Source organism: Canis lupus, chromosome 21, assembly GCF_003254725.2.
Source record: "Canis lupus dingo isolate Sandy chromosome 21, ASM325472v2, whole genome shotgun sequence".
Lineage (NCBI taxonomy): Eukaryota > Metazoa > Chordata > Mammalia > Carnivora > Canidae > Canis > Canis lupus.
Window position 1 is genome coordinate 16,095,559 of NC_064263.1, and position 23,726 is coordinate 16,119,284.

At 40.4% G+C, this 23,726-nt stretch overlaps 2 protein-coding genes across 13 annotated transcripts in view; one reads left to right on the plus strand and one right to left on the minus strand.

Annotated features, from left to right (window-relative positions):
* The window catches only part of CCDC90B (coiled-coil domain containing 90B), a 52,531-nt gene extending 46,370 nt beyond the window's left edge, over positions 1-6,161 (plus strand). For all 5 annotated transcript variants that reach the window (XM_025419487.3, XM_035704219.2, XM_025419488.3 and 2 more), the window contains one exon: positions 5,668-6,161. In XM_025419487.3, the coding sequence (XP_025275272.1) occupies positions 5,668-5,723 (56 nt within the window). In that variant the 3' untranslated portion in view covers positions 5,724-6,161. The remainder of the gene's footprint in view (positions 1-5,667) is intronic.
* The window catches only part of ANKRD42 (ankyrin repeat domain 42), an 88,861-nt gene that overhangs the window by 9,740 nt on the left and 55,395 nt on the right, over positions 1-23,726 (minus strand). For 5 of the 8 annotated variants that reach the window (XM_035704217.2, XM_025419480.3, XM_025419482.3 and 2 more), the window contains 3 exons: positions 16,923-17,049; positions 13,688-13,829; positions 10,220-10,302 (listed from right to left, as the gene is read on the minus strand). In XM_035704217.2, the coding sequence (XP_035560110.1) occupies positions 10,220-10,302; positions 13,688-13,829; positions 16,923-17,049 (352 nt within the window). Of the gene's footprint in view, positions 1-8,933; positions 9,469-10,219; positions 10,303-13,687; positions 13,830-16,899; positions 17,050-23,726 lie in introns of those variants that run through there. The other 3 variants (XM_025419481.3, XM_049098828.1, XM_025419483.3) reach the window with 2 other exon arrangements.

Consider the following 23,726-nt stretch of genomic DNA (forward strand, 5'->3'; position numbering starts at 1 on the left):
GGTGTCAAGCACGCTGATAGCTCCTGTCAACCTCAGCCACCAATTTTGGCACCTTTTCAGTCTCCAAGATCCCCACTAAGTAGTAGCCTTTATTTACACAAAACAAGACAAACACCTCAACACACCAGCAATAACCAAAATATATCACTGTAGACTATCCAACAGAAAGCCATGCATACTACCAGCAGTTCCCAAACTGGACTCAAGCAGACTTCACTCAGGGACTATGGACTAGAAATGAGGAAAGAACTAAACCAGTAAGCCCCAGTAACTGGGGCATGTAAACAGGAACTGGGGGAAGGATTCCAATGTCGAACTGTAGACGGAACCAAAGGCTAAGGACTGGGGCTCCATTGGAGCCTCCTTTGTTAGACTGACTCATTAACCCTGGGCTGGAAAGCCAGTTAGATGGATAGCTTGAACACAAAAAGCAGAGCTGAAACTGAGGGAGACTTACCAAAGGCCCTCAAATGGGAAGACAGACCTTGAACTCTCAGCGTTTACAGGGTGCCATACCTCTGTTGCTCATTGTCCCCAGATGCCAAGAGACTTCAGATCTCATTGCCGCCACCAAATCTTTCTTTTTAAAAAACAAAACTGAGTAAACCAAAATGGAAGGTGAAAAGGAGGATGGGGCAAGTAAGTTATTAGCAAAAGAAAAGGATTGTTCCAGGGAAAGTCACTTTCCCTTAGTGGAAGAGCAGGGAGTCTTATGCAGATTACTTCATCTTCTTTTGGGGGATAGAGAGGACCCATGTGGCCGACTCCATGTCTAGGTATGACCACACTAAGGTTTAAACTACAATCAGATTAGGTATTAGGCCCCAGTTTGGGGACTCGGCCTAAATGACACCTTTGGGGCCTGTGGTTTTCCTTTTCAACACAGTGTTTGTCAGAGAAAGTAATTGCTGTAGTTTATATTCAGATCTGTTGGCTCCTATCTCCCAGGGTAACCATGGAGCACAAAAGAAAAAAAAAAGAGCTGGGACATGTTTCCATTATCACAGCGCTAGAAGAATGGAGTTTTATAGGCAGTGTAGGATAGAAGTTTAACAGGAAACTGCAACCTACTCGTAGGAAAAAGCGTATGGATATCAAATATAGAAAAACAAGTACAGGGGCGTCTGGGTGGCTCAGTGGTTGAGCATCTGCCCTGGGCTACAGTTGTGATCTTAGGGTCCAGTCCGCATCACATCAGGCTCGCTGCTCAGCAGGGAGTCTGTTTCTCCCTCTCCTTCTGCTCCTTCTCTCTCTCAAATAAAATCTTAAAAAAAAAAAAAGTACAGAATGATGCAAAGATAAATTGGTTGTTCCACAATGGAAAAAAAAATGAAAATTTTACTTTTATTCCTATGTTCTTCCATAAGGATTTGAGTAGACTTTAAATAAAGGCAAAAGTGATAGCAAGCATAGGGGGAAAACCACCTTCTACCTTGAATCCAGCTGAGCACAAATATTAGACACCCAAAAATTAGATTGTCACATACTGAGCTCAAGTGCCATGTAATGTGACCCAGTTACAGGGCCCAAAGGAGTGAGAAGAATGCCCTACTTTCATAGTAACTTTTCTCTTCCTTTGTATAAAAAATAATGTGTTTTACTATTAGAGTATATGTCTTTCTAGGCTTTTTCTTCTGTATATAAATATTGCAGATTATTAAAAATAATAACTAGATTGTATTGTACAGGCTACAACTTTTTCCAGATTTAACCTAATGTTTTATCTTTGCATATCAATTCATAAGTATTTTTTTGCTAGAAAGTAGAGTATCCCACTGTATGAAAACGCCATAATTTATTTTTCCAGATCTCTATTAACAAACATTGTGCTGCCCAGTTTCTCATTAGAAACAGTGTTGTAGGGATCCCTGGGTGGCGCAGCGGTTTGGCGCCTGCCTTTGGCCCAGGGCGTGATCCTGGAGACCTGGGATCGAATCCCCACGTTGGGCTCCAGGTGCATGGAGCCTGCTTCTCCCTCTGCCTATGTCTCTGCCTCTCTCTCTCCCTCTATATGACTATCATAAATAAATTTTAAAAAATATTAAAAAGAAAGAAACAGTGTTGTAGGGATGCCTGGGTGGCTTAGTGGTTTAGCGCCTGCCTTTGGCCCAGCGCGTTATCCTGGATTCCTGGAATCAAGCCCCGCATTAGGCTCCCTGCATGGAGCCTGCTTTTCTCTCTCTCTCATGAATAAATAAATAAAATCTTTTAAAAATAAATAAATAAATAGTGTTGTACCCAAAACACAAAGATCTTTGTGCCCTAATGCTAAGTAGTACTATATCATTGTTTATGATCATCTGAATTCGGGAATCCAAGAGATACACACATTTAAAATTGTTTATATTACTGAATTGTCATCCAAAATAAAACTGCTGATCTATACACCATAACTAGTTCTCTGGGCAGCCTCTAATTCTGTTGAGGCGACGACAGGAAGAATGAAGGGAGCCCCCAGCCTCAGCTGGTACGTACCTCCCTTCCTCTCTTCAACTTGAATCTTCTAAAATATTTTTGATTAAAGATTTTATTTATTTATTCATGAGAGAGAGAGAGAGGCAGAGACTCAGGCAGAGGGAGAAGCAGGCTCCCTGTGGGGAACTCAACGTGGGACTTGAGGGATCAAGCCCTGAGCAGAAGACAGATGCTTAACCACTGAGCCACCCAGGCGTCCCTAAAAATTTTCTTTTTAAAATACTGAACTTCTGTTGAAGATTCATTTGAAAAAGAATTCTAAGGCTAAAGTAAGTTTTGAAAACCACTATTCTAGCAAAGTCTATGGAACCAGAAATCTTCAGTTCACTGCTGACACTCAGGGGAAATTACAAAATAGCCCAGTTTGCAGTGTTCATTCTCACTTTCAAAATATATCTCAGAGCAACTGAGGTTAGGAGGAGCTTCAGATTCCACTCAGCTTCCTCTAGAATGTTTATGTAGATCAGTATCTCAGTTAAAGTCCCTTTTGGGGCAGCCCCGGTGGCTGGCTCAGCGGTTTAGCGCCGCCCTCAGCCCAGGGCCTGATCCTGGAGTCCCCGGATCGATTCCCACGTCAGGCTCCCTGCATGGAGCCTGCTTCTGTCTCTGCCTGTGTCTCTGCCTCTCTCTCTCTCTCTCTAAATAAATAAATAAATAATCTTTAAAAACAAAAAATAAAGTCCCTTTTGCCCTCAGTTTGAAGGTGGCAGTGGTCTCCAGAAAGCCTTCTTTCAGTAGTTGGTGAACTAGGCAGACTTGAAAAGACTTAGTGGCTGTGACAAAAGAAATTAACAAGTCATTGTTTACAAAAATACTTTTTCTGAGTACCTTCCTTTACTTTTTTCACTCAGGATTTGGAACCAGCCATTCTAAAGCATTTTCTTTCTTCTACTTTATCCTTCAAATACATGTTATTGCCACTTTTACTGTTAAGCCTTTTAGGAAATTAAAATCCCATAATCTCAGTGGAAAGGTAACATCATAAGTGGATCCACTGGGTGTAGGATACCTGTGATGTCAATAAAACAGTAATACTCCACTTTTTCACATAACTGAATTCAATCGAGCAGAAGTAGAGAAAATGAAAAAAAGATACTAATAAACCCGTAGCATTCAAGATTTTTCCCTTAGAGAAGAGACCCTTATAAAAGGGTTTAGATTTACAATTTAGAAATTGTAAGCAGTTTGGTTATTTGGTTTTCTAGCATGTATCAATCAGGACTCTTACTTTCAATGATCATACATCCAACTTGAAGCAGCTAAGGTATAAAAAAATTAGTTTACATATTGAATTAAGGAAGGGTAGAGGTATAGCTTGACCTCAGGTATACTTGGAATCCCAATTTACTCTGTATATTGTCACTCTCTTATGCCAGCTTTCTCCCTACATTGGAAACATGGCTACTAGTAGCTTCCAGACTCCTGTCATTCCAATTTCACCAAGAAAAATTACCGCTTACCTTTTTTCCAATTCAGAACATCCCAGGGAAGGCCCATTTTGAGTCAGACACCAACCACCCTTTGACCCAGATCATTGTTGCCAAGGAGATAAGAGCTGTAAGATAATGGCAGGTCCGCTTGATCTCTATAGTCAGTGTGGCACATTCTGTTCTAAACAGATAAGTAATAAGCTAACATTACAGAGTACTTAAGGGGTACCAGGTACCTGCTCACCTGAGCATCTTATTGTAGGGATTGTCCTCAACAGGTCATAGACGATAAACAGCAAATGTGAAAGCAGTTTGAATAGCAAAATAACACCAAGACATAGTAACAGTGAACAACAGAAATGAGAAACTTACCGCTTCTCTGCCTTTTGGCTAAGATCAAGTGCAGAAATGAGACACTTAAATAATCATTGTGTTGTAAATTCTATAAAGGAATGAAATGCATCCTTCCTCACAAGAAATAAGTGTTCATTTAGTGATCTAAGACTCACTTCATCAGCTGTTTGGGTTAACAAGAATCACCTACACAGCCCTCTGTGGCTCAAGAAATGACAAATCAGATTGAAGCCTTCAGATGGTGAGGATTAAATAAGATTAACAAGATGGTTTTTAAACAATAACTGGACTCAAGTACATATGTCGAGTCCTTCTTCCACCACTTGCCAGCAATTTATAACTTTGGGCTTGTTGCCTTATCTATACAGTGGGATAATATCACCAATCTTACGTGGTTTTAATTGTGGTTAAATAAGGTAATGTATAGTTGCTCAGGACACTGCCCTGGAACATGGTTAATACTATCAGGATCAAATGGATGAATGTATGATTGACAAAACACTTGTGTTATTTTTCCTCAAATGTCCAACCTTCCTGTCTGTGTCTTAGACCTAATCTCACTTGTTAAAATTAAGTAAGTGAAAAAAAATTAAGGAAATGACCTTGTCATTAACCAGATTTCAATTAGTTATTAGGATCAAATGGGATAATGTGTAACTAGATTTATGTCTTTGAATTAGAGTAGGCTGTTTCTTGCATCTTTCATCATAAAGGTTTGCCATTCATCTCTGAGTCTCTAGTTTAAAAGTTGAGGCTATTTAAACTAGAAACTAAAGAGTCCCTAAAAGCCTCACCCAGATTCAGCTTCTTAAAAAGAGAACAAAAAGGTTTTTTATCCAGAATCTAACAGAGTAGGTGGCATATTAACTACATTAAAAGCCTGGTACTTGTTCTGCCTTTTCTTCTACCTATTATTTTTTAGAGGATTTTGATTAAAATTTCATTTATAAATTTTTTATAATCATGAAAATTTTAAATGTGCTGAAAAGGCAATTAAAGCTTTCTTCTCATGGATGATATGCATGTCTATTTTACTAGCTTGACTACATTTTTTTAATACAAATAAGGTTTTTCCACTTATCAGATCTAAAATTGGATTTCATAATTATTTAGTCATTGCTAATGTTAATGACTTTAAGCATTGTTTATGGATTCTAACTTAACTTGTAAATGGTCATCCTTATTCTGGTTTAAGATACAGGAAGCTTTTAAGAATTGGTATTAATCCTGCTCTAAAGGATATACTTCATCCTTAGCATAATTTCCTGGGGATTAAACACCTAAGGTAGAGAATTGGTTGGATTTCCTTTGTTTTTTGCTCTTCGTTCAATTTGAAGATGACAATATTGTGTTTGTCTCCGCAAAATAATCTCAAAGGTGTTGCCCATAATATGGTTTCTTTTCACAGCCTCCGTGTTTACTTGCCTGGCAATCGCACTGGGATTTTACAGAATATGGAAGTAGAGAAACTGCAATGCTCCTGTTACTGCTGCTGTGGGCTTCTTAGAACACTACTCCAGGATACACTCTGACTGTGAATGTTGCAGCAGATACTTAATACAAGATTATTCAAAGTACATATGGACTAAAAATAAATATTTTAGAATGGGAAGAGGTGTTTTAGGTTTGTATTTGTGGGTCTTTATTATGTTGAAAAGCTGTCTTTCAAAACCTGATTTGAGGGAAAAAAAAAAGCCTTTTATCTTTATCCTTTTAATAGTTCATAGAAACTGATCCAGTTTTCTTGTGTTTGCTTGAACAAATGTATGTCATATAGAATTTCTTTGATGTCTGCTGCAAATTTAAAAACTGTTCCCAAGCCTACATGTTATTGTATTCAGCTTTCCTGGTAACTACTGCACAATTACCTTTTCATAGAAATAAAATCTTGTTAAAACAAAATTGTTTGGATTTTAAAGGCAACTTACCATATATAGAGATTGGGTTTTTTGGTAGTGACTTAAAACAATAAACTTTAATGTGTGCCCTAGTGCAACTGTATGACACTCAGTATGAAATCTTCAAGTTGCTATGTCTTGAGCTTTGAATATTACGTATACTTCTTATTTTTTTGATTGACAAAAGCCAGTTTATCCCTGCTTTTTAGAAACCCATCTTATATTACATAAAGTGAAGAGATGTTATGTTTTATTTTTTTATGATTCACTTAAATTCAGTAAACTTGTATTTGGTGACAAACTAGACTAGTTATATAAGAACTAGTCAGGAGTCGGTATGAACTTCACCGTGTTTGAAAAACAAATCAAATTTTATAATTCCCATTTTGTCAATCTGTAAGAATTTAGATGTATGTATATTTAAAAGTATGCAGTTTTTTTTTAATTAAAAGAAAAAAATGAGGCAATGGAAAAAGCAGTGGTCACCAACACTGAACTTAGTGATTGTCATTTTGTTGAATAATAATAGCCAGTGACTATACAAGAGGGAATATGCTAAATATAAATATAAACGCACTGTTTTTCTGTTTGTTTTTCCACAGCAGTCCCCTTAAGTGGTTGGTATTATCCCCTATTTGACAGCTGAAAAAACAAGCTACAAGAAGTTAAGGTCACACAGTTGTAACTTCACACAACTGAAGTTGTCAGGGCTATACAGCAGATAAGCCACACTCTTTTATTTTTTTTTTTTCTTTTATTTATTTGACAGAGCAAGCACAAGCAGAGGGTGTAGCAGGCAAGAGAGGGAGAAGCAGGCTCCCTGCCAAACGGGGAACCCGAGACAAAGCCCAATCCCAAAACTCCGGGATCATGACCTGAGCCAGAGGCAGACATCTAACCAACTGAGCCAGCCAGGCACCCCAAGCCACACAGTCTTTAAATGCCGTGCTCTTTCTTACTCATTATTCTAGTCATCTACAAGTTGAGGCCTCTACCTCGAGTGATATATGCCACATTATGTTAAGGAAACAAAAATAGAAGTGAAAAAGATGTTAAAGAGATACAAGTAGAAATCTTTTTTTTCCCCATGCCTTAGATTTGTATTATGTATGTATGTATATATATACATATATGTATTTTATATATATGTATTTGGTCTTTGTCCCCAGTTCCTGGCACAGATCTCCTAAAACCCGTATACTTTCTTGATAGGGATAATTACCAACTTCTGTTTTCTTGGCACACAGCTCCTAAAATCCTTCAATCTCAATGATAAGAGTATGTTTTGTTTGTATGCTAAGATGACAGGAGGCTGGGAGCCCATATAGAACTTCTGATTGTGGACTGGTTGCCAAATAGACCAAGGAATGATTCCACATTGGAAATTTTCAGCCTCCCTGACCTCCCAACTCAATCTCAGGGAAAGGGAGAGAACAGGAGAGGAGCTGGAGGTTGAGTTCAGTTACCACTGGCCAAACCAATGAACATATCAAGGTGCTAGGAGGGTAGCACACCAAGAGGTCACGGAAGCTCCATGCACCTCTCACTCCACACCTTGCCCTATGCATCTCCATTTGGCTGTTCCTGAGATGTATCCTTTTTAATAAACTGGTAACAGTGAAGTGCTCCGAGTTCTATTAGTCATTCCAGCCAATTATTGAACATGATGAGGAGGGGGTTATGGAAACCCCCAAATGTACCGCTTCTTAGAAGTACTAATGACAACCTGGAACTTGTAAGAGAGTGTCTGAAGAGGGGACATTCTTGTGGGACTGAGCTCTTAACCTCTGAAGTCTGACACTAATTCTAGGTAGTGTCAGAAGTGAATTGTTGAACACTGATGATGTCCAGAAAATCCAAGAATTAGATTTATATAACCTGACAATAACATATATGTGAGTTATGATTAAGTACAGGTAATTTCAGGATTGTATTACAATTTTGATTCAGCTGCTATATTAAGACCCAAAAAAATATTCTGGTTTCAATAAAGAGGTTTAAATTCTCTCTTCCCTACAGTCCAGGTGTAAGCATGCTCAGGCTAATACGTTAGCAACATGGTATCAGGGCACAGGACCCCTCTTATCTTACTGTTCTGCCATCCCGGGTGTTGCCTTCATTCACGAGGTCCAGTGACTCACCACCACACCCACACTCCAGAAGCAGAAAGGAACAAGAAGTGGGTAAGCCTTTCTCTTTAAGGTCATGACCCTAGAGTTACATACACATCACTTCTGCTCAGACTCTGCTGGCCACAACTTGGTGTCTTAGCTGCAAAGAGATTAGGAGTTAGCCCTTATCCGGAACAGTGCCAAACCCAAGTAAATCCTAACACTGGAAAAACAGAGAGTACGTACTGGGGGTGACCAGGGAACCTCTTCCTCAAGGGTGCATGCTTCTCTGACAACACTCTTCTAGTGATTTCCTACCTCACTGGTACAGAGAGAGACTGGAGGTCTAGCCATGAGAAAACTGGAGCAAGTATAACAAACTACAGAGTTGGGATTAATTTTAGGGTCACCAGGCTGGAAGGAAGAAGGTAGGCTGTGTGTAGTCCCAGAAGGTGAGAAACTGGATTCGGGAGTTCCTGTAGTGGTTAAGAAAGCAGAACTTTCCCTGCCAAGGTTAGAATCCTGGCTCCACGTGCTGTGTGATTCTGGGCAAATTACTTAATTTCCAACTGTATACAGTATTACCTGCCTGTCTCCTCCTGCTGTGGTGAGAATTAAGAGAGAATACATAGAAGGGACTTGGCACAGATCTCACACATAGTATGTACCAAATAAACGTTTTATTACAGATCGAAGGCTTAATGGAAAATGACAGAGAAACTAATAATCATATAAAGATTATCAAAAGGATAATAAATAAGGCATTTTTTAAAAACTTGCTCACAGACCGCTGACCAGCCTGAACTGGTCTAGCACTCAAATTGATTCATGTCAGGGCAGACTGGTCCTGATGACACTGTCAGAACGGCCTTTAAACGTCCACAGGAAGTACATGCCAGGGCCCAGAGGGTGGGCAGTCTGGTGCGTAATGAGAAGGCTGCTGCCAGTGAAGCCCAAAGCCAACAATCAGATCTTCAGGGAGAGGCAGGATCTAGACAGCTGCCCCAGACAGTTGCATGTTGACAACATCGAGGAGGAAGTGGGTAAGAACGGAAGGTATGAAATCAGAAATGAAATGAAATGCGGTGGTGGTTTTTTGGTCAGCAACATCAGGTGGGGAAAAGAGAAGAAAGAATAAGAAAGCCATGTGTTTTTTATCCTGTCCAGTCAGCCTCGTTTTTATACTGCTTTCTTATAAAGCTGCAAGACAGAACAGAACAATGGTTGTTTTGTTTTTGTTTTTTAATTTGAGAGACAGAGAAAGAGGAGTGAGGTAGCAGCAGAGGCAGAGGGGGAAGCAGGCCCTCCACTGAGCAGGGAGCCCAATACGGGGCTCAATCCCAGGACCCCCAGAGTAGGACCTGAGCTAAAGGCAGACACTTAATCAACTGAGCCACCCAGGTGCCCCTAATGGTTGAATTCTAAACCAGATTATATAGGTATTCTTAGCAAACACATATTTTGGGGGCATTTTTCTTCTACAAGAGTGAATTGTTATTTTATATAAAACTTTCCTGAGATATTTGGTAGTTACTATAAAGATACCCTTTTCTAAAATTTACTCATATTGCATTTTTTCCCAAGTCCAGATACTTTGTAAAAGTCATTTGAAAAAAAAAAAGTCATTTGAAAAGTTAAAAAATGGTATGCTCTAGAAAGTAGAATTTTTAATGCCTACATTTCTCTTGATTACTAGACTGTACTACCTTATATTTTAAAGTTTGTGTGAATATTTGCAAAATTAATTACTCATAAATGTAAAGTCTTGCCTACATAACTATATAAAAAGTATACTGGGAGGGGGAGTATAGCTGAGTGTATATAATTTTAGCAATCCCTTTGATAATATGATGTATTTCTGCCTCCAGAATTGGGACAGATAAGAGTAACTGAGGAGAATTGGTATAGATTAACATATCAATTTATTTAAAGTTATTTCACTGATTAGTACCTTCTCACAAAAACTCCCCCAGAAGACACCTTTTTCTTTATTTGCCTCTTCTCTTTGCTTGACTCACAAGAAGAGTCATCTTCCTACAAACAAAGGAAAAGAAGGCCAAGTAAGATACATACACTAGACACAATTTCATCTTTCTACATTATCTGTTCCAAAAGAAAAAATTCAATACATTCAATTCCAGATTAAATTTCTCTTAGGATTTTTACGTAAATAAATTCTTAAATCTCAAGACCAGTACATCATATCATGTGCTGACTCACAGACTAGGACCTAGACACCTAGAGAAATCAACCAGACCTGTCTCTACTGAATACATCCCCAAAAAAGAACACCTCGTTATTTGTTTTGTTTTTTTTTTTAAGATTTTATTTATTTATTCATAGAGACACAGAGAGAGAGAGAGAGAAAGAGAGGCAGAGACAGGCAGAGGGAGAAGCAGGCTCCATGCAGAGAGCCCAACATGGGACTCGATCCTGGGTCTCCGGGATCACTCCCTGGACTGAAGGCGGCGCTAAACCATTGAGCCCCCTGGGCTGCCCCGTTATTTCTGCTTTTATCTTAGCCTAACACTTCTCAATTTACTGCTAACTGACGTGGGAAGAGCCCAAGGCTAGAACTGGTTTTCCCTGAGCTGTTGCAGCCCAAACCTTTACGCTATAAACATAGTTGCTGTTATCAAAACAGTAATAGTTATTATCAAAAACTAGTTAAGTGCATTATATATGTCAAACTATCCTAAGAAACTACCCTGGGAAATTTTTTTCCTGAATAAAAATTATAACAGATTGTTTTACAGGGGAAGAAGTCTTAAAGGTACAGCTGAATGCAAGTATAGGTCCTGACCAGATGGTGGCAGGAGATTTAGGCAGAATTTTTTGAAGAATATATAAATGAGCGCTGACTCTTAAGTTCTTTTTATTTATACTTTATATATTTAGACTCCCAAATAAACTCCTCCTACTCTCAGAAGCACTGGTCTCTACACATTTATCTACTGACATTGTTTATTCAACTTGAATATAGAAAATGAAAGGAAGGAAAAAGGAGAAAAGGATATGCAGAAGGGGGAATATACTACTATGAATACTGGTAGATAGAAAATACCTCAGTATTTCCACATAGTATTTCGTTTCACATCAGTTCAGTCTCGAGAGAGAGGTGTTATCCCCATTTTAAAGATGAAATTGAGACTCAGAAGCTTTTGTACCAAGACTACAGCTGCCATTAGAGGTTGGGAACATTGCTCATTTACAAAAATTCAATTAACCTAAAAGCAGTGCTGCAAAAAATGATGGGCACAGAGGACAGGGACCTCCATCAGCTCTCCTGAAAACCTACACACTGTTGGTAAAGAGCAAAGGTTTGAGGAGGATGTGCTGGAGAGTATGGAATCACATCCAACCCTGAAAAGAGACACTTTGGAGTAAGAAAATATTTTAAACAGCTACTAAAAAATAAAAGTTTTTTAGGTAGACAAATCAATTTGGAATGACTCAAAAGAAGGTGAGGCTTGGGTAATCTCTGAAAGATCTAGGAGCTGGACAAAACACATGTTCCTGTCACCGAGGTGGGGTCAGCAGAGTTCCTGCCCCAGGGTGAGAGGGAACAACTGGTTCGGACTGTAAATGGCAGCTGATGAAAGGTATGTGTCCACCAGTCCTCTAGCCAACACCCTGTGACTGTGTGGGCTGGCCTCTCTATACCAAAGTTTCCCTAGGGGCTGAGGGTGGTACAAGGTGAGCACTGCAAAAAATGAAGAGACTACGTTAATTATTATAACTAACTGCAACTCTTGGAAAATTAAGGACTGGTGAGATACCAAAACAGAGAAAGTGTTTGAATTTGTATATGCAGAGAAATACACATAAATGTTTGTAAATGGATAGAATGTTTGTCAAACACTAAGCCGACCAAACAATAGCTTCCTCTGGAGAGTGGGACTTGATGTGGGAAGCAACAACTGCTGTTTTTAACATTTTACAACAAGCACATAGACTATTTTAATATTTTAAAAGTGGTTATTAAAGAGACTAGGGATAAGTTTATACAAAATAAAAGGAGCCAGGAGTTTTTTTTTTTTAATTAATCAGATTTGAGGTGATACAAGTCTGAAACGAATTAATTCACCCATGATGACTGAAGAAAACATTTCCATATGGAAGGAAAATATGAAGCGTACCTGAATCCCTATACTGTGTCACACGAGATTCCACAAGGGCCACACCATGGCTATCTTCACTCACAGAAGAGAGTGAAAGTCATACAGTGTCCCCCAGGGTACTTTCTGCCCATCTACTCTGAGACTAGGTGGCCTGAATACAAGCACCACTGGGGATTTCTTGCTGTCACTTTCACTCTATTCCCTATACTCTACCTGCTTTTCTGTATTTATTCTTTGTATCTATTTCTCATATTCATTTCTTTTCAGCTTCCTTCTACAGTTATCCTTTTTGTCACTCAAAAGCATTTTTCTGTATGTCAGAGCCGTGTTCTGAATTCCAAATTCATAATTCTAGCTAGAAATTATGAAAAGAGCTAGGGGTATAGGGTCAAAAGCTAGAGATTAAATACTGGTCCCACCATTACTAGCTGCGTGAATTTAGACAAGTCACTTAACCTCTCTGAGCCTCAGGTTCCTCACATGTTAAATTAGGGCAGAAGAAACTTTGCAAAGGTGGAGTGTTACAAGTGTCAGCTTCCATTACTCTGTAATCTGAACAAAGGGATGCTGTGACACCTCCGCTCTGGCTCCTTTCTACTCACCAAAGTTCTTTTGAGGATATGCTCACTTTGGCAGCACATATACTACAAACTTCTTTTGATGAGCCGAAGCTTTCTTATATGGACTCCATTCCACTTTATTTTGGCTATTCAGAACGTTAAAATATACACTCTGAGAATTCTTATCACTCTGCTTGTAAAAAAAATATTTTTTCTTTTTATGTCTTAATAACACCTACTGTACACTTATGAATGAGGATGCTGTTCTAACCAGTACATATGTATGTATGTGTGTGTACATATAAAGTTTATATAGTTATAGATATAAAGATATAGCTACGTAAAGAGATATATTCCTTTAATCTTTAAAGTACTTTACAGAGACAACTGGGTGGCTCAGCGGTTGAGCATCTATCTGCCTTTGGCTCAGGTCGTAATCCTGGGATCCTGGGATTGAATCCCACTCAGGGTTCCCTGCAGAGTGCCCGCTTCTCATTCTGCCTATGTCTCTGCCGCTCTGTGTCTCTCATGAATAAAATCTTTTTTAAAAAATGTACTTTACAAAGTATAAATTATTATCTCCAGTTTAAAAATAAGTCAGGCTAAATCACTTGTCCAAACTACAAAAGGTTGTGGCCAAGAACCAAACCCAAATAGTCCCAGTCCAAGCTTATATATACTCTTAGCTACTCATATATACTACTTGAGAGAGATAAATGTGTTAAGAAGGACACCAACCACAGCAAAGTTGGGAACCTGAATCTTTTCCAGTGTCTCCCTGAGTTGATCCACCTCTGCACGATATTCATCCACCTGACCTTCTAATTTTTCTCTCCGGAGCCGTTCGTACTCCAGCTGGCCCTGCAGCTCCTTGATAGTCCTGTCAAAAAAAATTATTCTCAATCAATCTCCAGTATCAACTAACAATTATCTGTGGCAACAGTGAGAAGCATCCATGCACTGCACTGAAGGCAAATAAAACAAATAATTTCCTTGACAAATATGAATGGAGAGTCTGCCATGGGCCAGCACTGATCTAGACACCAGGGATACAGCAGTGAACAAAACAGGCCAAATGTGTCCTCCAAAAGAGCAGTGGAGGGAGAAAGACAACAAAGAAACAAATATATGGCATGGGGGAGGTGGAAAAATGCTAAGGGAGGAAAGCATACAGCAAGAAGGAGTATCATAAAATGTTGTCAAGGAGAGGATTAACACTTCGTACACAGTGGCCAGGGAAGGCCTTTCTGAGAAGGGGTCTTCTGAACAAAGACCTAAAGGAAATAAGAGAGTTAAACAAGCAGACATCTGGGGGAAGAGCATTCCAGACAGAGGAAGAAGCAACTGTAAAAACCCTAAGGCAGAAGTATGCTTGACGAACTGAAAGAAAACCAGAAGCCAATGTGACTGAATAAAGAATAAAAGGAAGAGTAGGAGGTCAGAGGGGCAAAAGGGAGCCAGAACAAGCAGGGCCTTAATAAGTGATGGCAAGGATCTAGGCTTTCACTCTGAGTGAAGTGGGAAGCCATTGGAGAGTCTGAGCAGAGAAATGGTATGATCTGACTTAGATGTGTTTTCTTTTGCTTTTTTTTTTTTTTCCTGTGTCCTGCCTACTTATCTCTCTCCCCAACACCCCTGCGACAACTGATCTTTTGTTTGTTTGTTCATTCATTTAAGACAGAGAGAGAGAGAGAGAGGCAGGCAGAGACACAGGCAGAGGGAAAAGCAGGCTCCATGCCGGGAGCCTGACATGGGACTTATCCCAGGTCCCCAGGATCACGCCCCAGGCTGAAAGCAGGCGCTAAACTGCTGAGCCACCCCGGGATCCCCTGTTTTTGTATTTATTTAATAATCTACCAGTTACCAGGAGTAAAATACACAAACATCAACTGAACAATTCAATGAGTTTTGACTAACGTGTAAACCCTGTAATCACCACCACTACCAAGATAGAGAATATTTCCATTGCCTCAGAAAGTTCTCCCATGCCCCTCCTAGGTAACTTTCATTTCCCATAGGAACCACATTCTGAATATCTATCATGTTAGATTAGTTTTACCTATGCTTACAAATGAAATTGAGTATTATGTACTTTTGTGTTCATGGCTTCTTTCAGTCAACACTATATGAAATATTTATTCAGTTTTTCTTGACAATTAGACCTAAAAGCAGGAGTTTATACCTTAAGAATAAATGTCTTAAGATGTACTCAACACAAAGTGGAGAATCAATGCTAGAGATGCATTAAACTCACTCAGAAGACACACTATAATCTCAGCTGACATGAAAGGACAACCTGGCACAAAGACTAAAGCAATCTTGGAAAAAAAATTAAATCAAAATTGATTTGGTTCAAAATCACATCAATAGTATAACCATTTCACAGTGAAATGCAAATATCATAATCATCTTAGATAACAGGTTTGAAATCAAACTCAAGCTCAAATTCTGGCTTCACCTCCCACCCTTCCTCCTCCCCTTATGACTTCATGCAACTCACTTCACCTCTGTAGTAAGTCTTGGTTTCCCATTCATTTAGTTAACATAGTTCATGGCACTGTGAAGAATGCAAAAGATAACATATTATCCTTTGCAGCTTATCTAATGCCTAGTACACAATTAGTGCTCAGAAGTAATACAAGAGCCATAGAAGTACTAATCTACCTGAGAAGAGAAGCAAAGGAAACCAAAATTTAAAGTACCATAGGGAAGGGTACCATAGGGAAGAGTAACACATTAATCCTTATCAAAGATTTAGACATTACTAAGGTGAATATATTTACCAGACCTCTAAAGCTACATTCAGAAAAGGGTGGAAGAGCTTCTGAGGGTATGAGGGAAAGAGACTCAAGCAAAGCAGAAAGTCCATGTGTGTTGCTCTTTACAGATCCATGTTCTGATTAAACCAGAAGTCTCCTGTCCTGTCTCCCTTTGTTCCCTGTCCACTCTGGAAAGCAGAGAGGTGGTAGGAGGAAATAAACATGAGGCATCCTCTATTCCAATAGCCATTACTTGGAATAGTACCAAATATGCAGGGAGGCAATTCGGGGTGCAGAAAGTGACAGATGAGGGCAGCTGTGCAACTACTCACTGCATTTAGACACGACAGCATTCTCTGGGCATGACGATCAAGGAGCACAGGACTGGGTCTCAGATTTGTGAGTAAGCTCAATTTGATAGGAATGGTTATAGACTATTGGTTGAAAAGCTCAAAGTGATTTAAAAAAAAAAAAAAAAGGCTTGGGGCACCTGGGTGCTTCAATCGGTTGAGCATCCAACTCTTGATTTTGGCTCAGATCATGACCCTGAGGTTCTGGAATGGAGCCCCATGTCGGGCTCCATGCTTAGCAGTAAGTCTGCTTGATATCCTCCCTCTCCCTCTGCCTCTGCTCATGCTATCTCTTGCTCGCTATTAAAAATAATTTCTTTTTTAAAGTCTAACTCTATAGAGCTTCAATTTTACAAGATGAAAAGAGTTCAGGAGGGGTGCTTGGGTGCTCAGTTAGTTAAAGCATCTGCCTGCAGCTCAGGTCATGATCTCAGGGTTCTGGGATTGAGTCCCTCATCAGGCTCCCTGCTCAGTGGGGAGTCTGCTTTCCCTCTCCCTCTGCTGCTCCCCCTGCTTGTGCTCTCTCATTCTTGCTCTCGCTCTCTCTCTCTCTCTCTCAAATAAATTAATGAAATATTTTTTTAAAAAAGTTCAGGAGATTAGTTGTACTAAAGTATGCAAGTACTTAACACTACTGAATTATACACTTAAAAATGGTTATGATGATTCGTTTTGTGTTAATGTGTATTTTACCACAACTAAAACTGATATTAACACCTTCTCCATCTAGGGGCTTAAGAGGAAAACTGGATAGAACCTTATATTCTTTGTTAAGGATGGAAAAACAAGTTGTTCGTCAACAAACCTTCACATGGCATTTAGAAAGGTAACTAAAACAAACCATTAGAGTTTTGAAGACATTACTTTTCAGACTCGAGCTGTTCTTTCTTCTGCTTTAGATCTTCTTCTGTTATCCCTCCCAAGTGTTTATAGTTGCTCTCAGCAATATCCAGCAGGTGTCTCAATTCAACAATTTTCTTATAAGCTCTCACTGCAAGACAAAGTTGAATAGGAACTTAGTTTAGACAGAGCTCATGTGCTCACAGGATGCTGAGCCTGAAATATATGCTGCTTCTAGAGCCAGTGCCGGAGTGCTCTGGGAGGGACTAGAAGGAAGGTGGCATATACATAGGAGGGTAAATATCAGTAACAGAATGTCACAGTAACAGGACCAGGTTAGCCAGTCACAGCATCCTCTCCTTAACACTTAACACTCTGATTTCTCTCTCAATAGGTTAGAGAGCTGCAGGTTCCAAACTGCATATGTCGGAATCAACTCGGATGCTCTTTATTTTTTTTTTTTTAAGATTTTATTTATTTATTCATGAGAGACAGAGAGAGAGAGGCAGAGACACAGGCAGAGGGAGAAGCAGGCTCCATGCAGGGAGCCCGATGCGGGACTCGATCCCGGGACTCCAGGATCAGGCCCTGGGCCGAAGCACTAAACCGCTGAGCCACCCAGGGATCCCTCGGGTGCTCTTTAAAAATGTATATTTGTGTCCCATACTAGACCTACAAAATCAGGTATTGGTACTTAGTAAAAGTCCCTCAGACAATTTTGATGGGCAGAAAGGGTTGGGAACCACTGCAGCCACTAACAAGCAAGTAGAAGAACTTAAAAACAAAAAAGTTACAGAAGAAAGATCCAAAGAACTAAGGCTATTTAGCTTATATAATAATTCTTTAATATTTGAAGGCTATGTTTTGAAAGAACTGTTCTATGAGGTCATAAGAGGTAGGATTAAATGAGATTAGCTCCAGAAAGAGAGATTTTTAACTCAACAAAGGAGAAACTTTTCAACAAACAGTAAGAACCAGGACGCCTGGGTGGCTCAGCGGTTAAGCACCTGCCTTCGGCCCAGGGCGTAATCCTGGAGTCCTGGAATCGAGTCCCACATTGGGCTCCCTGCATGAAGCCTGCTTCTCTCTCTGCCTATGTCTCTGATTCTCTCTCTGTGTTTCTCATGAATGAAAAAAGGAAAGAAAAAAAGGAAAGAAAAGAAACAGTAAGAACCATCATGTATTTTTAGACACTATACTAAGTTCCTTATACATTTTAATCCTCACAAGAACACTGTCAGATGAAAATGGGACCTCTGAAAGATAATGAGTATCTTGTCACTGAAGGTGACTGAGTAGATGCTGGATGACATGTGGCAGGAATGTTGAGTTAAGAGTCAAACTTCAAATGGGCATAGGGCTCTGTGATGTCATAGCCCTAAATATATTTTACTAAAGAATGCTTTGAGTTGAGGCTCATATCCAGGAATTCTGGGATGACAAGAAATCCAATCAGTCCTCTATAGGTACTCTGCCAAAGTCTAGTGGCCCAAGAAGAGGCCATCTTGTCCTTTGGGTTTTTCTCTGGAATAAAATTAAATAGGGACAAGAAAACAATACATGATTTCATACTCTCACCACATGCAAGCACCTGAGTTAGGTATCAGTGAACTTCATGGTATGCCAAGGGGCTGAGAGTTCATTTGTATCAAACACACCAGGGTAGGAAACTGTTCTAGTGACATTCTTGGTCTTTTCTAAAACATCTTCTCAAAATTTTGAGGTTCACTGGCAATGATCTCTTACTCAAATAATTTCAGAAGTAAACTTAAAGTCTATAAATCAACTACTCATTTTCTGAGGCTCTAAATCCTTGCTAGTTCTCAAAAGAATCAGCAAAAAATTTAAGCACAAACAAAAAAATAAAAAGTAGGTAAATCGAACTTCATTGAAATTGTAAATTTTCCAAGACTTCAGCCCAAGATGACAACATAAGACCCTAAACTCACCTCCTCCACAGACCTACCAAATCTACACCTATTTATATAGCAGTCATTCCTGAATAAGAACTGAGGGCTGACTGAACAGCTTCTGCACAAGAAAAGATGGAGAGACCACACAGAGAACAGCAAGAGCACAGAGACATGGTAACAAAGGGAATCCCCATTCCTGATGTTATGAACCTCAGTGGGAAGGAACTAACTACTGAGGGAGCATGAGCAGATTCATCTGCCCTAGGCATAGAAAAAAAGCCAAAGTTTAAAGGGGCAACTAGAACATAAAGGAACCACCATGAGAATCCCCAAACAGCAGGGCACCTGTTGGAATTCTCTCTGAATCAGAAGGGCTGACAAGCTGCACAGTTCACATTCCCACTCTGCCTTGATAGCAGAGATAGAAGCAGGGTCTGAATGCCATAGTAAGCCTGGGGCCCCTAGCCCACACCAGCCCCACCAGTCCCACCACAGCAGGCCCCAATGTTGGTGCACACCAGGACACTCTGGCCCGTACTCACTACAGCTCCAGCCACCTCGCCAGCATGACACAGGCTTAAAGGGCCCTGGGACATTGAGACCCATACCATGATTCAAGATGACTTGCCAGGGCATTCCAAGCACAGTGCAAGGACCCCCAGGCCTACCTCCACCTCAGCTCCAGCTGTTCAACCAGGGAACTCCCTGAAGGGAGTACCTTGCGACACCCTGACTTGCATCTACTTCAGTTTCAGCTCTCCTGCCAGGGTACACTCTGCAGAGATCAGTGAGACATCCTGCCTTGCACCCACTTCAGCTCTAGCTGTCCTGCCAAGGTACCCTCAGTCCAAAGAGCCCTGAGCCTCACTCACTTCAGCTTCAACTTTCCAGTCAGGGTGCCATCTGCAACCAGAGCCCCAGTAATACCCTGGTCTATACAAACTAATGCTCTGGCCATGCCACCAGGACAGCCCCAGCATGGAGTGCTCTGGGACTTCCATTTAACCAAAGCTCCAGTCAGCCTGCCAAAGTCAACAGGTACACACAGACAACACAGGGGGTATCCCTACATAAGGCCACACCTTCGAGTTTAATAAGAGAAACAGCTGTTCTGCCTATTTCATAGAAACAAACACAGAAAGCCAAGTAACATGAGAGGGAGGAATATGCTTCAAATGAAAGAACAAGATAAAACCATGGGAAAAACCTAAATGAAATGAAGATAATCCACTTGATAAATTGTTTAAAATACTAACATAAAGATGCTCATCAGACTGAAAAGTAGATTAATGCACTGACACCTTCAACAAAGAGAAAATATAAAAAAGAACGAGTTGAAGAATGTACTAAATGAGATTTAAAAAAATTAGAATCAACAGTGATTAGAGAATACAGAACAGATCAACAATCTGGGAGACAGGGTAATGGAGAACACCCAAGGTGAAGAGCAACAAGAAAATATTTTTAAAAATGAGGATAACTTAAGGGATCTCCTGGACAACATCAAGTGAACAAATATTTGCATTATAGAGGTCCTGGAAGGAGAAGGGGGTGGGGGAGGCAGAAAACTTATTTGAAGGTGTAGTAGCTAAAAACATCCATAGCCTAACAATGGAAACAGACATCCAGGCTAGGAAGCCCAGAGAGTTCTTAAATAGATGAAATCAAAGAGGTCCATACCATGACACATAATAATTAAAATGTCAAAGATTAGAGAGAAAGATGGGAAGATGGTAGAGTAAGAGGACTCTAAGCTCACTTCATCCCATGGTTACAACTAGGTAACACTCACATCAGTATAAATAACCCAGAAAAAGACCCAAAGAATGGCAGAACAAACTCCACAACTAAAGGTAAAGAGGAAGCCACATCAAAGAGGGCAGGAAAGGAGGAGACATAGTGGAGAGCAAAATGGACCACAACCATCAACAGTAAGGAGGGAGACACCAGCCCAGAGAAAAGCAAGAATGACTATCACACTGGGGAGCCTACACAGGAAAAACAAACTCCCGCAGCATTTGGCACTGAAAGCCAGAGGGGCCAAATTTTTTGAGTTCTAAAAACCAGAGAGACTTAAAGGATGTAATTTTTAAAATATGTGGGCTTAGTTCTAGAAGAGCCTGGAGAGTGATAGAAAGCTGAGTCCTTGCCTTAAAGAGACAGCCTGACAAACAGCCTGTGGATATATAGCTCAGAAGCAGCAATTTGAAAAACTCCAGGGACAAATGAGAGGGACAATTATTTACTCATCTCAGAGAAGTCCTGGAGGGGTAGGGATCACAGGAAAACCTCATCAGGAACAAAGGAGCTGGCAGGCACCTCTCCCTCCCCCACCCCCAGCATAAACACAAGGCCACCTGTGGGAGCCTGCAGCAGTCAGCACAGGGCCAGCAGTCAGTAGTACCTAACTTGCTCACACCAAGCCCCACCCACCTGTGTATTAGCAGATCTGCCCTTCTTAGTCACTTTTTGCCTCAGTCCCTGTTCCCAGTAGACCTGCAAAACTTTTACCAACACCATGTCATCCCACCTGTGAGTTTTATGGGGCCTTGATCCTCACAGCAGCAGCAGGTCTCATTTCACAAGCAGACCTGCACTCACCTTGTTAAAACTGTGCACCTCATCCTGGCTGGGGACCAAATGATGTCTACAACAGGCAAAGAGAAAAGATAGCCTCTGCAGATAAATGAACTTAGGGCAAAAGCAGCCAAGACACAATAGTAGGATGCATGTAACACAAAAAGGAGACACTCTCTGAAGAGCCTGGTTCTGGTGAACAGTGGACACTGCATGTAGGGCACTACAGGACCTATTCTTCTTAAGGCCATTTCTTTCAAGAGCAGGAGACACAGCAGACTTTCCTAATACACAAAAACAGATACAGAGAGGTAAACAAAATGAGAAAACAAATATATCCCAAATGAAAGAACATGATAAAACCACAGCAAGAGACCTAAACAAAATGGATATAAGAAAAAAGCCTGATAGAGAACTTAAGCTAATGATCATAAAGATACTCATTGGACTTGAGGGCAGTGGAGAACATCAGTGAGATCCTTAACAAAGAGATAGAAAAAAAAAGAATCAGAGATGAAGAGCTCAATAAATGAAATGAAAAATACAGTAGATGGAATAAATAGTAGACCAGAGGAAACAGAAACATCAATCATTAATCCGGGGGGCATTGTAATAAAAAGCAACCAAGCTGAACAGGTAAGAGAAAACAAAAATACAAAATGAGAATAGACATAAGGAATTCAGCAATAATAATATTCAGAATTCAATAAGAAATTGAATAATATTATTCAAGCATAATAACATTCACAATGTATGAATCACAAAAGGAAAAGAGAGAAGGAGGCAGGAATTTTATCTGAAGAGCTAATAGCTGAAAAATCCCCAAACCTGAGGAAAGAAACAGAAATCCAGATCTAGGAGGCACAGAGAAAATTCAACCCAAGGAGGTCCACGCCTCCTTGTAATTAAAATGGCAAAAACTAGCAACAAAGAGAATTTTTAAAGCAGCAAAAGAAGACAGTTACTTTTACTTACAAGGGACCCCCCCTACCCCATCAGCAGCTCTTTCAGCAGAAACTTGGCCAGCAAGAAGAGAGTGGCATGGTACATTCAAAATGCTGAAAGGAGAAAGATGGCAGCAGAGTAGGAATACCCTAGGCTCTCCTCACTCCACAAATACATGAAATAACTATTAAATCATCCTAAATATTCCCAGAAACTAACCCAAAGACTAGCAAAACAAACTCTACAACTAAAGGTAGGGAAGAGTTCACAATGAAGTAGGTAGGAAATACAGAGACATAGTCAGTGGGGAAACAGATGCTGGCTGTTGTGGAGGGGAGGGAGCCACGGTCACATAGAAAGGCAAAAGAGAGAGGGGCACAAAGGGAAATGCAAAAGGAGAACATTTCCCATAGCTACTGGCTTGGAAAGGAAGAGGGGCCGAATTTTGTGAATTCCTGCAACCAGAGGAGATTAAACCCTAGGAGTTTCAAGTGTCAGTGGGCTGGAATCTGGGAGCATCCCGAGGCATTGGGGCTGCTCTTAGAAAGAAAGCAGGCACACAACCTAAGGACAGATAGCCTGGAAACAGTGATCTGAAGAATGCCTGGGGACACAGTGTGGAGATTATTTGCTCTTCTCAGAGTATATCCCTGGGAGGCAGTATTCACAGAGACACCAATCCAGGGACAAAGGAGCCATTTCCCTCCCCTGCCCCTCAGTATAAACATAGAGCCACCTGCAGGGAAGCACTACAGCAGGACACTGGCTGTCTAACTTGTTTACACTAAATCTCACCTTCCTGTCCTCTGGGGCCAGGTGACTGCCCTTCTCAGCCAAGCATTCTTCAGTCCTAGCATGGCAGGCCCCTCCCCTACAACAGCAGCACAAACTCCTTCCCATACCACATCTTCCAACCAGAAGGTTTTGCAAGACCTCAGTTCCGGTGGAGGTGGTGACAGGTCTCATTTCACAAGCAGACCAGAGGACACCTAGTTAAAACTTGCCATATTCAGGCCAGGGATGAAACAATGAACCCAGCAGGCAAGGAGAGCCTCTGTAGAGGACTAGCCAGAAGGATAGACCAACCAAAACACAACAGAGTGCACACAGCACACATCAGAGACACTTCCTGAAGTGACAGAGCCTGGGCACTACGTGATGTCTTCTTCATAAAGCCATTACTTTTGGAAGCAGGAAAAATAACTGGCTTTTCTAACACAAAGAAGCAGGCAGAGACTAGACAAAATGAGAATATCTAAGTGAAATATATAATTAACATGCCTGAAGAACATTCTAAAGCAATAATCATAGGGATATTCACTGGACTTGAGAAAAGAATGGAAAAATCAATGAGACACCTACCACAGAGATAAAAGAGTTAAAAAAGAATAAG